This window comes from Peromyscus eremicus, chromosome X (genome assembly GCF_949786415.1).
Source record: "Peromyscus eremicus chromosome X, PerEre_H2_v1, whole genome shotgun sequence".
NCBI lineage: Eukaryota > Metazoa > Chordata > Mammalia > Rodentia > Cricetidae > Peromyscus > Peromyscus eremicus.
The window spans coordinates 25,245,288-25,261,258 of NC_081439.1; the positions used below are offsets into that span (position 1 = coordinate 25,245,288).

At 41.0% G+C, this 15,971-nt stretch overlaps 2 protein-coding genes across 2 annotated transcripts in view; one reads left to right on the forward strand and one right to left on the reverse strand.

The window, feature by feature from the left end:
* The window catches only part of Bmx (BMX non-receptor tyrosine kinase), a 58,358-nt gene extending 55,475 nt beyond the window's left edge, over window positions 1-2,883 (forward strand). Inside the window, exon 20 of the mRNA XM_059250313.1 lies at window positions 2,306-2,883. Within this exon, the coding sequence (XP_059106296.1) occupies window positions 2,306-2,380 (75 nt within the window). The 3' untranslated portion in view covers window positions 2,381-2,883. The remainder of the gene's footprint in view (window positions 1-2,305) is intronic.
* Window positions 2,884-7,757: 4,874 nt separating this feature from the next.
* The window catches only part of Ace2 (angiotensin converting enzyme 2), a 49,795-nt gene continuing 41,581 nt past the window's right edge, over window positions 7,758-15,971 (reverse strand). Inside the window, exons 15-18 of the mRNA XM_059250698.1 lie at window positions 15,608-15,708; window positions 13,555-13,671; window positions 10,359-10,553; window positions 7,758-8,666 (exon numbers count right to left, since the gene is read on the reverse strand). Of these exons, the coding sequence (XP_059106681.1) occupies window positions 8,558-8,666; window positions 10,359-10,553; window positions 13,555-13,671; window positions 15,608-15,708 (522 nt within the window). The 3' untranslated portion in view covers window positions 7,758-8,557. The remainder of the gene's footprint in view (window positions 8,667-10,358; window positions 10,554-13,554; window positions 13,672-15,607; window positions 15,709-15,971) is intronic.

Genomic DNA, 15,971 nt, shown 5'->3' on the forward strand with positions numbered 1-15,971 from the left:
GAAGATTAAGTCTGGTTGAGGTTCTGTACCCTAAAGAAGAGGAAAAGGAGGAGGAGAAGGAGGAAGAAGAAGAGAGATTAGATTTTTATATGTATTGTGAAGCCATTGAAATTTTTTGAGCAGTATAAAAAATGAAGCTTAAAAATATTCATTTTTATTTTGTTGTGTTTCTTATGTATATTATGAACTATACTCCAAACATACAGTTGTTGTAACATTTATCCAGTTGTTGGAAGCATTATTTACCAAAAGACCATCAAGAGATTGGGAGCCACCTAGCCGGGTGGTGGTGGCACACGCCTTTGATCCCAGCACTTGGGAGGCACAGGCAGGCAGATATCTGTGAGTTCGAGGCCAGCACAGTCTACAGAGAGAGATCCAGGACAGGCTCCAAAGCCACACAGAGAAACCCTGTCTCGAAACCTCACCCCCCAAAAAAGAGATAAGGAGCCACCTTAATGGCAGTGAGTGAGTGGAATATTATTCTACATTTCCATGCAGAATAATATTGATTCATTTAGGGACTTCCTCTTCTGTGGTCTGGTCTTTCTATGCCAGCACCATACTACTTTAATTATATGCTGTTCTACAACAAGTAAAGTACTATGTGATATTTTAACATTATATAGTCTAGAACTCTTATGGTTTATTGTTCTTTATAGCTTTGTTGCCATTTTGCAAATTCAAAATGTGTGAAATAAATTCATCTAGCTTAAAAGAAGCCTATTCACATCTTTAAGATTGTGTTTCCTTTTTAACTGGAGACATTCTACATCTCCATGACACTAACATGTCCTACTGTAGCTCAAAGGAGACTTTTTTCTTAATATATGTTCCAATCTACATGTGTATCTTTCTTTTATTTTGGTATTGATGCTATTATAAATGATGTTTTCCCTTCCATCATATTTTCTGACTGGTTACTATTGTCTATTTGATTTCATTTGTTATTTTTTTACCCTGCCCACCTAGCAAAATCCTTTATTGTTCAGGGAAGTCTATTGTTAGTCCTCTTGCATTTTCCAGCATATAATTATGTCCTATGCAAATAAAGATAGTTTTCCCCATCTAATTCTTGGGGTTAGTTTTTGTTTTCTGGGTGCATTGATTGGTAATTTCAATATGATCTTGAGAGTAGTGAGTATAGGTAATGGGCTCCAGAAAGCCAGCTCATGCACCCTTGATGTAGGGGGGAGCGGCTTGGTCCAGCTTCAACTGAATGTACCAGGCTTTGCTGACTCCCCATGGGAGGCCTTACCTTTTTGGAGGAAGCGGTGGGAGTGAGGGTGGGTTAGGGGGGAGGCTAGGGGGAAATGGGAGGAAGGATGAGAGGGGGATCTGTGGCTGGTATGTAAAATGAATAAAAAATTTTTTGAATTAAGAAAAAGAATAGTGAGTACAGAAAGCACCCTTGCCTTATTCCAAATCTCAGCAGAAAGGTCTATGGTGTTTCTACATTCCAAAAGTCACTCTCAGTGAGTGTGGTACACATGCCTTGAATCCTAGCAATTAAGAGGCAGAGGCAGAGCAACTGTCTATGAGTTTGAGGTCAGCGTAGTCTACATAGCAAGTTCCAGGCCAGATAAGGCTACTCAGTGAGACCCTCTCTCAAATGAAATAGAATGTCACTCACATTAGGACTGAAGTATACATGTTTTATATATTGTTCATTTGTGTGTGTGTGTGTGTGTGTGTGCGTGCATGTGTGCATGCAGTGTGTTTGTATTTGTGAATGTAGGTATACTGGTGCCATGGTGAGTTTGTGTCTGGTGGCAGCCCTTATTAGTGTCTATCTTGCTTGATACAGAATCTCTTGTTCGCTGTTGTGTATACCAAGCTAGTACCTCTGAGTTTCCAGGCATTCTCCTGTCTCCACTTCCCATTTTGCCATTGGAAGGCTGGGATCACAGAGACTCATGTCGCATACCTGGCATTCATGTGGATTCTGAAGATTGGAACTTGTAGGGCAAGTGCTTTTACCCACTGATTCATCTCTCAGCCCTATATTCTTGTTTGTCATTTGAATTTTTGAGTCAGGGTCTCATGTGGCCCAGACTGGCCTCAAACTTGCTGTGTCTAGCTGAGGAAGACTTCAAACATTTGATCCCCTTGCCTCTTCCTCCCAAATCCTCGGATTACAGATGTGTGCCACCACACCTAGTTAATGTGATGCTACGAACTGAAGGCAGGGTGTCCTGCATTCTAAGCAAGCACTTTTCCAACTGAGTCACACCCCCAGCCCTTATACTGTTCTTTTGAATTATGACTTTCATCATCTAACACATTGGGGTTTTCTTTCATTTAGCTGCCAGAAAAGCGCCCCACATTTCAGCAACTCCTATCTGCCATCGAACCACTTCGGGAACAAGATAAGCCATGAAGAGCAAATCTGGAATATTGATGGGAATGAGTATAAGCATTGACCAACACTCTCATTCTTATTAAGGGAAGTAGAAAGGCACAATGTAATTTAGCTAGTTCTTAATAATGTTTTATGTGTTGTTTATCTGTTATACTATCTGGAAAAAAAACAAGGTAGGAAACCAAACATTTCTTTGAAATTTAGGTCAAATTGTTAATTTTGTTTGTGCTGCTTTTAATGTATTACTTCTAGGCCTATGGTAGAAATTCATTTTTAGATTTCTGTTTATGCCGGGTGTGTACTGTGTGTAAAGATGGAGCAGAAGTGAAAAAACGGTTTGTTGACAACTCACTCTTTTCTGTTGGCGCTAGTGTGGTAATTAAATATCCTTTCAAGAACAGAAATGTGTGTACATTTGCCTTTTATGAGAAATGTCTTGGGCTTTGAATACTTGGTCCCCAGTTTGTGACATTGTTGGGGGGAAGTTTAGGAGGTGTGACCTTGATGGAGGAATTACGTCAATGGGGGCAGCCTTTACTTGTAGTTTACTCTCTCTGCTTCTTGCTTGCAGTTAGCTTTCAAAAGCTAAAGAGATGGCTCAGTGGTTAAGATCACTGGCTGCTCTTCCGGAGGACCGGGGTTCAATTCCCAGCACCTACATGGTGGCTTGCAACCACCTGTAACTCTAGTCCTAGGGTATCTGATGCCTTCTTCTGGCCTTCATGGGTACCAGGTACACATGTGGTGCACCAACATATGTGCAGGCCAAACACCTATACACATTTTTAAAAACCATCAAGGATGTGAGCTCTCAGCATCCAGCTCTATCTACCATCCTGCAAGCTGCCTCTGTCCTGCCATTATGAACTCTAACCCTCTAGAACTGTAAGCCAAAATAAAGTCTTTCTTCTCTAAGTTGCCTTGGTCATAGTCTTTTATTACAGAACAAAAAAGCAACTAATACAATATATAAATGATCTAAAAGTTAAATATGTTTGAGAGCCAAATGGAGAGTTGATTAAAACACAGATTCCTAGGAACCACCTTAGAAATTTTGATGAAGCAGGTCTGAGTGCAGCCTGTGAGTTGGTATTCTTCCCAAGCTTTCATGCATGCTGAACAGCCCTGGGGTACCTCATTATGTAGCAGGGCACTTATATATGGGCTATAACTCCATCTGAATGATACAGTTTCTCCTCCATACCAAAACAATGGTACTTCCTGTCATCATGTACAGTGATATAAAATAATATTGAACAATGTATTGAATAATGTGTTTCATGCTTCACAGAGTATGGTGCTCAGATAGAATTTAGTGCCTTATTCCTGCACATTAACTTCCACCATTATCAGTCACCACTCAATGAGACTGTGGTCTTACTAGAATTAAGATAATCTTTCTTTCTTTCTTTCTTTCTTTCTTTCTTTCTTTCTTTCTTTCTTTCTTTCTTTCTTTTTGGTTTTTCGAGACAGGGTTTCTCTGTGTAGCTTTGTGCCTTTCCTGGAACTCGCTTTGTAGACCAGGTTAGCCTTGAACTCACAGAGATCCGCCTGCCTCTGCCTCCCGAGTGCTGGGATTAAAGGCGTGCGCCTCTACCGCCCGGTGGCAATCTTAGTTTCTAATGATGTTATATACTTAGGTTGGGGACTTTGGGGCTTTTGGCTCATTTGAAAGATAATTGAAGTTTCTACTTCCATCTTATATCTTAACACAGATACAAAAATAGCATTTTAAATTTTATAATTTTTATTTTATGTATGTGTATGTGCACCATATGTTTGTAGAACCAATGGAGGCCAAAAGAGGGAGTTTGATCATCTAGAATCACAGCCACAGATGGTTGTGAGCCACCATATGGGTGATGTGAATCAAATCTGGGTCCTCTAGATGAGTAGCCAGTGCTTTTAACCAGTGATAGTCTTACTTTTACTCATACCTCCCATTTTTTTCCTACCAGTGAGCTCAAATATCTCCCTTGCTTATTTGTTTCTTGACATGTACTTAATGATTTTGTTATTTCAGCAGAGAATTGCCAGGACAATGGTATTCTATTTTTAATTAAGGTATACAAATTTAAATGCATAATGAATGAACAATGAAATGACACTTTTAAAATAACCACTAGGACATTTATACATTCATTTCTTTATTTACTCTTTCCTGAGTGCCAGGTTTTCCTACCCAAGGATAAAAAGAATCAAGTGACAGAACCTTCCTTCTCAACCTGCCCAGGCAGCCTTTCCTTCTTCCTGGGGTTTTGTACAGCAGGGGCCTGTATCACAGACTCTTTTTTTAAATATAAGATTATTTTATTTTACGTGTGTGTTTGTCTGCATGTATGTCTGTGTACCACGTGCATATCTGGTACCCATGGAGGCCAAAAGAAGTTGCTAGATCCCCTGGAACTGGAGTTACAGTTAGAATCTACCATTTGGATGCTGAGAACTGAACCCAGGTCTTCTTTGAGAGCAGCAAGTGCACTTAACCACTGAGCCATCTCTCTAGACCCTGTTTCAAAGATTCTTTGGTTTTTGTTTTGTTTTGTCTTTTTTTTTTTTTTTGGTTTTTCGAGACAGGTGTTTCACAGATTCTTAACCTTTATTTCTGCCTCTGTCTTGGGATTAGCCTGTAGTTGCCTTTACTCTTTATATATGTGATTTTTCAAAATCCATCTGTTTGTAAAAAGTAACTCATACTGATAAAGATGCAAACAATACAGAATTGTGTGCTATGAGATGAAAGAAAGCAGAGCCTTGCTCAGAAGCTTGATTTCAAAACTCATATCAAACAAGAATTTAAGTTATTGCTAGAGATCTGTGACATAATCAGTGCACTATGACAGCCAGAGCTGGAGGAAGAATACTTGTGCTATTTGAAAACATGCATAATGTTTTAAAAATACCACTTAAGTGTGTTTGGCAGCAATTATTTTTATAACCTTCAACCCATAGTCTAGCTACACCCTCTGCGAAGCAACAAAAAGGGAAAATTAGATGGTAAGAAACATTCCCAAATGGCAAGTTGGAGAGGAATTCAGATAGAGTCTTTGCTAGGTGGGCTTCAGTAGTCTTGCTGAGACACAAGTCAAAGGGTCTAAAAAATTTGTATTACATGTGCGTGAGCTAATAAAGAAAAATTCCGATATGGTAGTTCCCCAGCTTCAATCCTGGCTTGGAAGTGAGTGTACAAGGAAGACAGATTGAGCATAAGGCCTTACCTTTTTAAAAATATATTTGGAGATTATAATTACATAATTTCTCCCTCCCTTTCCTCCCTTCAGACCTTCCCACGTACCTCCCTTGCTTCATAGCAATTTTTCTTTTTTGTTATGTGTGTATGTGTGTGTGTGTGTGTGTAAACATATAAATACAACCTGCTCAGCTCAGTCTGTACAATTTGGCTTGTATACATGCTTTCAGGGTCAACCACTTGGCACTGGATAAATAAAAAAAAGTCTTCTGTGGGGAAGACTATTTCTTCTGCTCTCAGGATTCCTTAGTCACCTATAGTTCTTTTTCTAGAGCTGAGACTTCATGATCTTTCTCCCTTCCATGTTAGCAGTGGTGGGGTTGTCCTTGTTCAGGTCATGTTGAGGCAGCCATGTAGGTGAGGCTTTATGAAAAAATCTTCTGACCTTTCTCACAGACACACAATCTCACACCAACCTCCTGGTCCTCTGGCTCTTATGGTCTTTCCTCCCCCTCTTCTGCAACGATCTCTAAGCCCAAGGCCTTATCTTTACCTAAATAGGAACAAGTGGCTCTCAAATGAAGGAGAATAAAGTCCTTGAGGAACACCAGGCAAGAGCAAATTGGCACCTGCTCTTTCTGGCCCAATTACTCTTTTATTTACTCCACTGTCTATTAAATAATTAAATTCCCAGAAAAGAAATACTTTAGATTCCATAAACAAATGTCCCTTGGATCTCTGAACTCCAGTTGCTCTTTTACATATACATCCTTGCTTCCTTATAGGCCATGGGTCAGCAATGTTTGCCTGCAAAATGCTTTGTGGGCCATAACTTCGCTAAGTCAACTCCTCAGCTCAGCTTTGTAGCACAAAAGCAGCCCTACATGATATGAAAATCAATGGGCATGGCTGTGTACCAATAAAGCTTCATTTATGGACAATGAAATTTGAATTTCATATCATTTTCATGTGCCATTAAATATTATTCTACTTTTCTCCCAACACCTAAAAAATATAATACTCATTTTTAACTCAAGGAGATGGGCATAATTTGGCCCATGAATCACAGTTTGTCAACTCCTGTCTTACGTCCCAGTACAGGACCACCTTTGTACAGCCTCTATCCTCTTGGAGGATGCTCCTGCATAGGAGAAGGACCACAACCTTCACCTGGTGGGCAAAATGAAGACTGACCTGGGGAAAAAAATTAAGTTGGGATGAGAGCAATTTTTCTTTTTCTTTTCTTTTTTTTTAAAGATTTATTTATTTATTTATTAATACATACAGTGTTCTGCCTGCATGCCAGAAGAGGGCGCCAGATCTCATTACAGATGGCTGTGAGCCACCATGTGGTTGCTGGGAATCGAACTCATGACCTCTGGAAGAACAGCAGGTGCTCTTAACCGCTGAGCCATCTCTCCAGCCCAGTTTTCCTTTTTCTAATTTCCATGTTACAACTGGAGATTATGTCATGTGCCCATGGGTCCTTTATCACGAATGGAGAGGCTCTTTTGAAGGTGTTGGGTGATAGAATTGATTCTTATGAAGGTTATTATTGCACAATGTTAAACTAAGAGAAAGGCTGAGAACTTCATAAAGTGAATGTGGCAATTACAAGAGATGTTTAGATAATAGCTTGTAGAAGATCTTCTTGTATTAGAGAAGACAGGACATACACAAGATTAAAGGGTGTCAATGAAATGCGAACGTAAATTAAGGAGAAATGCAATTCTTGGTTGCCGCAAAAGCAAGATAATAAGGTAGACAATGATATGGAAGCTTGATTGGAGGGGCATGGCTCTCATGCAAAGACACTCTGTCTTTGCTACCTGTGTAGCATATAAGTGCAAAGATACTAAATAGCTTCAAATGACTCAGCCTGATTTTGATCAGTCGATGGCCCACCATTACCATGATCACATCCAATTTATTAAGTACAAAGTCATTCTAACATTACGCTGGTCTCCATATAGTATGTTGGGCATGCTAACTTATTTAATTTAGTTTAATCAATCTTCAGGTATATAGTATTGTTATATTAAAAAAATAGGGTTTTTTGTTCCTAACCTGATAATGCATACAATCTGAGCACAAATCTTTTGAACTTTATAATTTCTTGGTCCAAGATGACAACTTTGTCCATAGAATGAAAGCCAGAAATACCAGACACAAGCACACATAAGAGCAGAGGAGTGTACAAATCTAGTAAGTATTTATTGAGGTCTGTTTTGTGCTCATCATTGCTTAGACCCTATGAGAGAATACAAAAAGTTTTAGAGACTGGGCACTCACTTCACAGGGTGAACATTCAGCTGGAGTTTTCCTTTACTCCACAGTTACAGAATAATGGAAGCAAGTTTCTATCAGGCATGCTCGGGGCTCATGGAGTTCCCTGTGCTAGTTGTATATTGTTAGGGAGATGGTGACCAAGCACTTTGAAAGAGAAAAGGTCGTGTTCTCTACTTGATATCTGGCTTCTTTCTCCTTTGAAGCTGTACCACCAAAGAAAGGACAATCCATTTCAAGTATTACTGTGAACAAATTACTACAGTACTTGAAGTTAATGCAAAGCCATAGAGCATGACACCTACCATCTGTCACACTTGGATTAAAGTGAACAGTGTGCACCATTCTCAACCTCAGCAGTTCACATCACAGATGCCATACCAAATCCAACACTTGCTCCCAAGATGTATCATTTCATCTTCCAACTCCAGTTACCCGATAGCGTCTCCATTTACATTGTCCCTGGACAGACTGCGAGGCCAAAGACACATTTTCCTCTTTTACTCTAATATAAACATCTCCAGTAATAAACAAAAGAGATGTCAAGTCCTAAGGCAGAACTAAATACTGAAAGCAATGTCAGTGAAGATGCCCACTCAAGTCAGATGCTCTTTGGACAACTTTTCCTGAACAGACCATAGTTTTGATATCTAATGCCATGTATATAATCTCATGTTTTGTGTACTATGCTGCTAGCAATTACATATAGTAAAATGACTCTAAAATGAAGTCTGAACGTCATCGTTGTTTTGGAATCCTGCATTACTTTCTCCTTTCCCAATGTCCATAGAGTCATAAGGATTTTCTTCTCTTTTTGTTTCATTTTTCCTGTTAAGTAGAAAGCAAAGTCACCTTAATAAGATGAAGTTAGAAAGACATTTACACTGACCAAATGCATGAATATCAAAGAGCCTGATGGCACCCGGTGCTAAGGATGCTGAGTTGGAGTAAAGGGAACTTTTCATAAACCGGTGTTATGTGTGTACATGAATTCTGCCTCTATGAGGACAGTTCAGAAGTATTGATTAAAATCAGAAGTTCATGTTGACTTTGAGGCCAGCCTTTCACCTGCAGGAATTTGTCTTGCAGCAACATTAGCATGAACAGGAAATTGCCTGCATTTTTTTAATAGACACAAATATTTGGTAACCATGGAAGAGTCCATTACTACAAAATGGAAAACTACATTATTAGGGAAAAAGGAAGTGCTTTGTAAGCCAATCTGGAAATACCTCTAAAACATATTGAGTGGGAAATAAAAAAAATCTGGAAATTATCTATAGAACATACTAGGTGGGAAATAAAAATATGTAGTACATACTTCACATATACTAAAAACTTTGGTTAAAAGGATTCTCAGAAGCAAAGAATGGCAAAGAAACTCTACGACTCCTTTGTATTTTGAAAATTTTAACCATGTGAATGTACTACCTAGAAAGTGTTTTGTGTGCATGTGTGTACATGTGTACATGTTTGTGTGTGTAAGTGTGGATTTGTGTGTGGTACAGTGCATGTGTGGAGGACAGACAATAACCTCCAGAGTTGATTCTCAACACCCATCGTGATTGAGATGCGGTCCTTTGTTGTTTCTCTGCAGTGCATACCAGGCTAAATGGCTCTCCAACTTCCAGGGATTCTCCTACCTCTGCCTCCCCTACCCTGTAAAAGTGTTGGGATTACAGATTACTTCATTACTGCACCTGACTTTCATATGGGCTATGTGGATTCAAACTCAGGTCTCCATATTTGTGTGGCAAGTGATTTCACCTATTTCCACAGCCTCAATTTTTCAAATGAAGTTGTTTGGTAGAACTGAAAAATCTCTATATTAAAGAAAATTAAACTAAAAATAGACTCATCCATGTAAAGATTCAACTGAGGGTGTTTTAAACAGCTCAAACCATACATAGAATTTTTTCAGGTGATACAAAATACTAACTTATTTGACAAGCCCAACAAAGGTCAATTCTCTCTCAAGTCAGGGGCAAAAGTCTAATCATAAAACCAAACTAGAAATCAGGCCTCTGGTGATTCAAACTCTCAATCACCTCACAACTCTAGAACAAATTAGAGGGTGCCTTGCCGTGAACTAAAATGATAAGGAGTATGATCTACCCAAAGAGGAAAGTAACTGACGAGTAGGAGTTTGAAACATATCTTAGGGCTCATTCTGAGGTGGCATCACAGTTCAAATCCCACTTCAGTCCATCCTCTGTGGACGAAGCAAGACTCATGGGTGAGGATAATCCCTTACTGAGTTTGCAGTCCAGATGTGACACAGTGGAAAGGATGCAGTTCACTACAACATGCCAATAAACCAGGCTATACATCTAGTATGTGAGCTTGCTAGGAAGGAAAAGTACTCACAACATCTGCCAAGTTTCTAAGGGATACATCAGAACAGGTAGGTAGATAATTGTCCAAATAAGTAATTGGCCTATGTATATATTGTGCTATTTGTTGCAAATTTTCCAATTTATGTTTCCTAAAAGACAGATATGTCTTGTAAAAGGTACTTACTTCTTTCGACCTTTGATCCCAGTGAAGATTAGAATAACGATGCCAACCACTACAATTCCCATCACGACGCCAAAAATAATCAGCCATATGGTGACAGGAGGCTGGTAAGGTGGTGCAAGTGTTGGGTAAATCCCCAGAAACTCCAGGCTGTTATCATCCAGGCCGAAAACATCATTGATACGGCCCCTAGAAGACCTATTTGAAAAGCAAAATATAGTAAAAAGGGGATGCTTAGACCAAATAAAATTGCTGTAGTTATTTCCTCTTTATTTATTTCCTGGTTCCCAGAAGGATTGAATAAGGCTTGTCTTGAGAATGTACAACTAGAATTTGTATGGTGGCACACGCCTGCACAGCCAGTGCTCTAGAGGCAAAGTGGGGAGGATGTCACAAACAGCTCTGCAGAGCAAGATCCAGGATAGCCAGGGGACCATAGCGAGACAAAGAAAGAAACCACGCAAAATATACACCTCAAATAACAATAAAATCGAAGAAGATAGGGCCAATGGAAAAATACGAACTTTTGACAGTCATGTATCTTTCATACCTGGTAACCTGAATTGTTGGTCTGTCAACAACCCCATTTGAAATTTGAGTTGGAAATTTAGAAATGAGGGGACTGGCGAGCTTGCATTGCTCTTCCAGAGGACCTGGGTTTAGTTCTTAGCATCTACACTGGGCAGCTCACAAGTACCTCTAACTCCAGCCACAAGGGCTCCGATGCCTTCTTCTTGCCTTTATGGGCACTGCACACATGTGGTAAACATACAAACATGCAGGCACACACACACACACACACACACACACACACACACACAAATGTTAACAGAATAAAATGAATATACAAGTTAATAGGTTTCTCCAGGCAGTGGTGGTGCACACCTTTAATCCCAGCACTCAAGAGGCGGAGGCAGGAAGATCTCTGAGTTTGAGGCCAGCCTGGGCTACAGAGTGAGTTCCAGGATAGCCAGGGCTACACAGAGAAATCCTGTGTTGAAAAATCAATAATGATGATAATAATAATAATAATGTTTCATTATATCCAAGAATTTTAGAAATGAACAAATGGCTAGTATTTGATCATGTGTAAGTACTGCATTTTAAAGGTCAACAGCATATTTGGCAAGAATCTTTCAGCTCTCAGAGTGCATCTAAAATGATTTTACAGCAAACAACAGAAAAGCATAACTGAATGTCCCTCTTTTATGAATGAACCCTGTCCTCTACCCAAATCTCTGTGGGAGTGTTCCAAACAAAAGGAACTGACATTTGGAAGCAGCCCCGAGGAGTAACACGGGGAGAGACCTCTGTATGTCTCCAGCACCTGAAAGAAGCAGCTGAAGCTGATGGAGTCAAAAAGATGAAGCATATTTAAAACCAAAACAGTGCAATGGGGGAACATTCTGGTTTGTAGACTGGCATCACAGACTCCTATCTATGGGTGTAGCTGAGGCAAGAAGGTCAAATTCCATCAGAGAAGACAAGCAGCCAGCTGAGAATTAGCCATAACCCCCGGCAACCTCAAGAGTTTCTTAATACATTCTAGAAGAGTCATTTCTAGAAAAGAAAGTGCCATAGCTCTTAGCTGGGAATCCAGGAAAAGCCAGCACATTCACAACAATCTCAGTAGGCATTTTGTCTAAGGAGGATACTTGCCTTTTGGGAGGAGGAGAACGAATCTCGGGGCATGATTCAGTCACACACCCCAACCAGGCCAGATTTTCTAGGCACACCCTATCCAGCAGGTCTGAGATCTGTTCTCAAAAGGAAATAGGATTCCTAGTGTGGCTCACGAGCGCCACCTGGTGAGATGCCAGGTATAGGAAGTTTATTAAGTCTTTTAGGGTGGGGATTGGTTTGGGGTTTTTTGAGACAAGTTTTCGATATGTAACAGAGCCCCGGCTGTCCTGGAACTCACTCTGTAGACCAGGCTGGCCTCAAAATCACAGATATCTGCCTGCCTCTGCCTCCCAAGTGCTGGGATTGAAGGTGTATACTACCACACCCAGCATTTTTGTTATTATTATTTTTAATGGCAAAGAAAACCATCCATGTTCCACTCCTGCTCTCTTCTTTAAAGCAGCTGAGAAAAACTGGACAAGTCATTCCCTATGGATAATCACTGCTCCACAGTAAATTCCTCTCTCAATGTGAAAGAACTCGATGTTTGCCTGCCCCATTTCCTGCTTGGAGCAGCTCAATAAATCTTTCATAATGTCCCCGTAACAAATGGTGGCAGAGTGTGCCCACTTCCCTTCTGCACTTTCCAAATATGCTAGCCAAGCTTCCTTTAGCCAGAAATGACTTCCCTTTGCCTGAGACCATTGTCAAGGTAGAGAGGCTAGGGGATGAACGTCACCCGGAATAGGTTCTCAGACAATGACTAGTGAGAAGCGGCAAATATCCCAGCTCCCTCAGCCTTCCGGTGAGACAATTCTGGTGCACATTCTACCATTTCCCAGAGCTGCCTGGCAGGACTAAGCTCTAGTTTCTGACAACAGGAACTTGTTGGATATCTTGAAATGTCCCCGTTCCTCTTTTCTCTGTCTCCTGCCCACAGTTTCCATAGGCGCTTCTTGGACTGCCTCCCAAATAAACTGCTTATGCCTAAATCGTTGTCTAAGGACCTGCACCTGGGGCAGTCCCCAATCGAAACAAGTATCTTGCTGTTGAATTATAATAGAACTAAAACCCAAGTTTGTGCAGGCAAAGAGATGGTTCAGCCAGCAAAGTGCCTGCCGCGCAGTCGTGAGGACCCGAGTTTTGATCCCTAGCACCCACATAAAACATCTGGGTAAGGTAGCACTCAGTACCTGTCCAGTGCAGTACTGGGAGTTGAGGGAGATTGGCAGATCCCTGAAGCTCACTTGCCTGCCTAGCTGAGTTGATTAACATCAGGTTTAGTGAGACAACCTGTCTCAAAACACAAGTGGGAACAGGTCTCAAAGAAGACACCTAGTGTCAACCTCTGGCTTCTACGTGTGTACCCGTGTCATGTGTATGCACCCATACACAAACCTATACATACACTACACACACACACAAACAATAACAACCATCCAGGTTTTGAGACGAGGTAAAACATGTAAATGGCTTAGAATGATGTCCAGCACACAAAGAGTGCACTAAATGTAAAGTATTGTTGCATTAGCTAACCCCTTCACCTTGATATGGTTTGTTTGAAATTAAACATCACCTGATGGCGTCTTCAACGTCCTTTCTAGGAATGATGTCAGACACATTTTGGGGTGAAGTGACAAAGAAGTTGAAGGAGACTCTTGGTTTCAAGTCACTCACATGTATATCTTCCACTCTGTGACAAAAAAGAAAAGAAACGTTTTTATTTTCTTTTTTCCTAACGAGAGAACACAGTAAAGAAAGGAAGTCCGCCCTCTGCTGGTGGAAAGGAGATGAGAGGAAGGATCCTAGATGAGGAGATACAGGGCAGGGTAAATTGGGGGAAGATACAGCCAAAAAAAACCCCAAAAACCAAAACCCAAAAAACTTCACATTTCCCAAAGCACAAGAAATGAACTGCATAAAAGTTGCAAAACACTGCCCCGCCTCCTGGCATGGTGGCACATGCCTTTAATCCCAGCATTTGGTAGGCAGAGGCAGGTGAATCTCTGTGAGTTGGAGGCCAGTCTGGTGTACAGAGCGAGATCCAGGACAGCCAGAGCTACATAGAGAGATCCTGTCCCCAAAACCAAACCAAACAAACAAAAAGTTGTAATACCAACTTTTGATACTGTTTTTTCCTACGACCACATAAAACCTACATCTGTTCAATTCTTTTAAATGTCAATCGAAAGCATCAAGAGAATCAAGAATGAATTGTTGGTTTCCTAGAAGTGTGAAAAGCAGCATGGTAGACAGTGATATCTCAGTGTCACAGACATATACAGCATGTTGACATCCTATAGCCTGGCCCCACCCAGAAAGGTGTTGGATGGCATCACTGAATGAAGGTAAAAACTAGGGATCACTACACAATGTGACAAGGCCATGCCCTCAAAGCTCCCAGAGTGGTCCTAGTAAAAACTAAGGCAGATCATGTGGCTATCTGTATCCTTGAATGACAACTTCACCTTCTCAAAATAAAAGCCAAAGGCCATGGAATGACCTTGAGGCCCAAATGAACTTCCTTTGCTCACTTTTACCCACCTACCCTGCCCAAACACTGCCTGGACCACATCGCTTAATTGCCCTCTAGAAGATGCTTCCCCATCACAATGGCCTTTGTGCCGTTCCATTGGCAGGCAATGGATATTACTTCAGCAGACTTTGTCCTGTTGTCCCCTAGCTGAACACTTTCTCCCATTGTCTGTGCTGTTGGCTTTAATGCTTCTCTTCCTGTTTCTTAAGGTTAGTGATGTCCTGTCTAATCAACTCACTAAAGCTGAACATTGCCCAGCCTCTTTCCTCCTCCAGTCCCATTGTGTTTTCCTCCACAGCACACATTTACCAGTCTCTCTCTCCTTAGATCTCTCTCCTGATAGAAGCACATGTAAGGCAGAAATGATGTCCTTTATTTCCCCTCTTTTTACTTCTAAGGGTGGGGTGAGATTGGAGAGAGAGAGAGAGAGAGAGAGAGAGAGAGAGAGAGAGAGAGAGAGAGAGAGAGAGAGAAAGAGAGAGAGAGAGAAGGAGAGAGGTTTAATAACAACAATGTTCATATCATCTCCAAGTTAAACCACAAGCATCCTAAAAGAAAGTGACCCAAATTCCAGATGCCAAATACATTTTTGGACTATGCTTACACAAGCAATCCTAGTTAAGATCAGTGGGTCCCAAATAAGCAAAACAACAATAGAAACAGAAACACAAGAAGAGGAGGAAGGAGAAAAGATTCAGAGGGAGTCAGAGGCTAGAACTACAAAACACATACATAAAATTGTCAAAGAATTTAACAAATGTACGTGCCGGGTGGTGGTGGTGGTGGTGGTGGTGGTGGTGGTGGTGGTGGTGGTGGTGGTGGTGGTGGTGGCACACACCTTTAATCCCAGCACTCGGGAGCCAGAGGCAGGCAGATCTCTGTGAGTTCAAGGTCAGCCTGGTCTACAAAGCAGATGCCAGGACATCCAGGACTGTTACATAGAGAAACCCACACAAAAAAGAATTTAACAAATATAGAAAATAAAGTCTACTTAGATATTCTTCTTGATTTCACTTAAAGAAAGTTTAAGCACATCTCTCAGACTCTTAGAGTAGGGAGATTTTTATCTATAGGGCCTAGCAAATCAACTCACCCAAAAGGAACTATCTGGGTTTTGTTCTTTGCAAAATACACTCTCATGGCATATGCAACAGATGACCGGAAGAGGTACATTTCGTTGTCATTCCATTCGTACTGCAAATTGAGAAGAAAGACACCACTCAGTGGGGTGGGGGAACCAGAGCGTCCTCATCACTATTCCAGGGATTCTGGCCAGCCATTCTGTGCCCTCTATGTGAACGTGCATCAGCATTTGGAGGTGGGATGCTTAAAACCCACTAGTGACTCTACCGAAAAAGTTTCTCCTTAGACTGTTTAGGATGAGACCCAAGAGTTTGCATATCTACTCCCCACCCCAGGTGCTAATGCTGCTGGTTAGGAAACCATCCCTGCTTCAG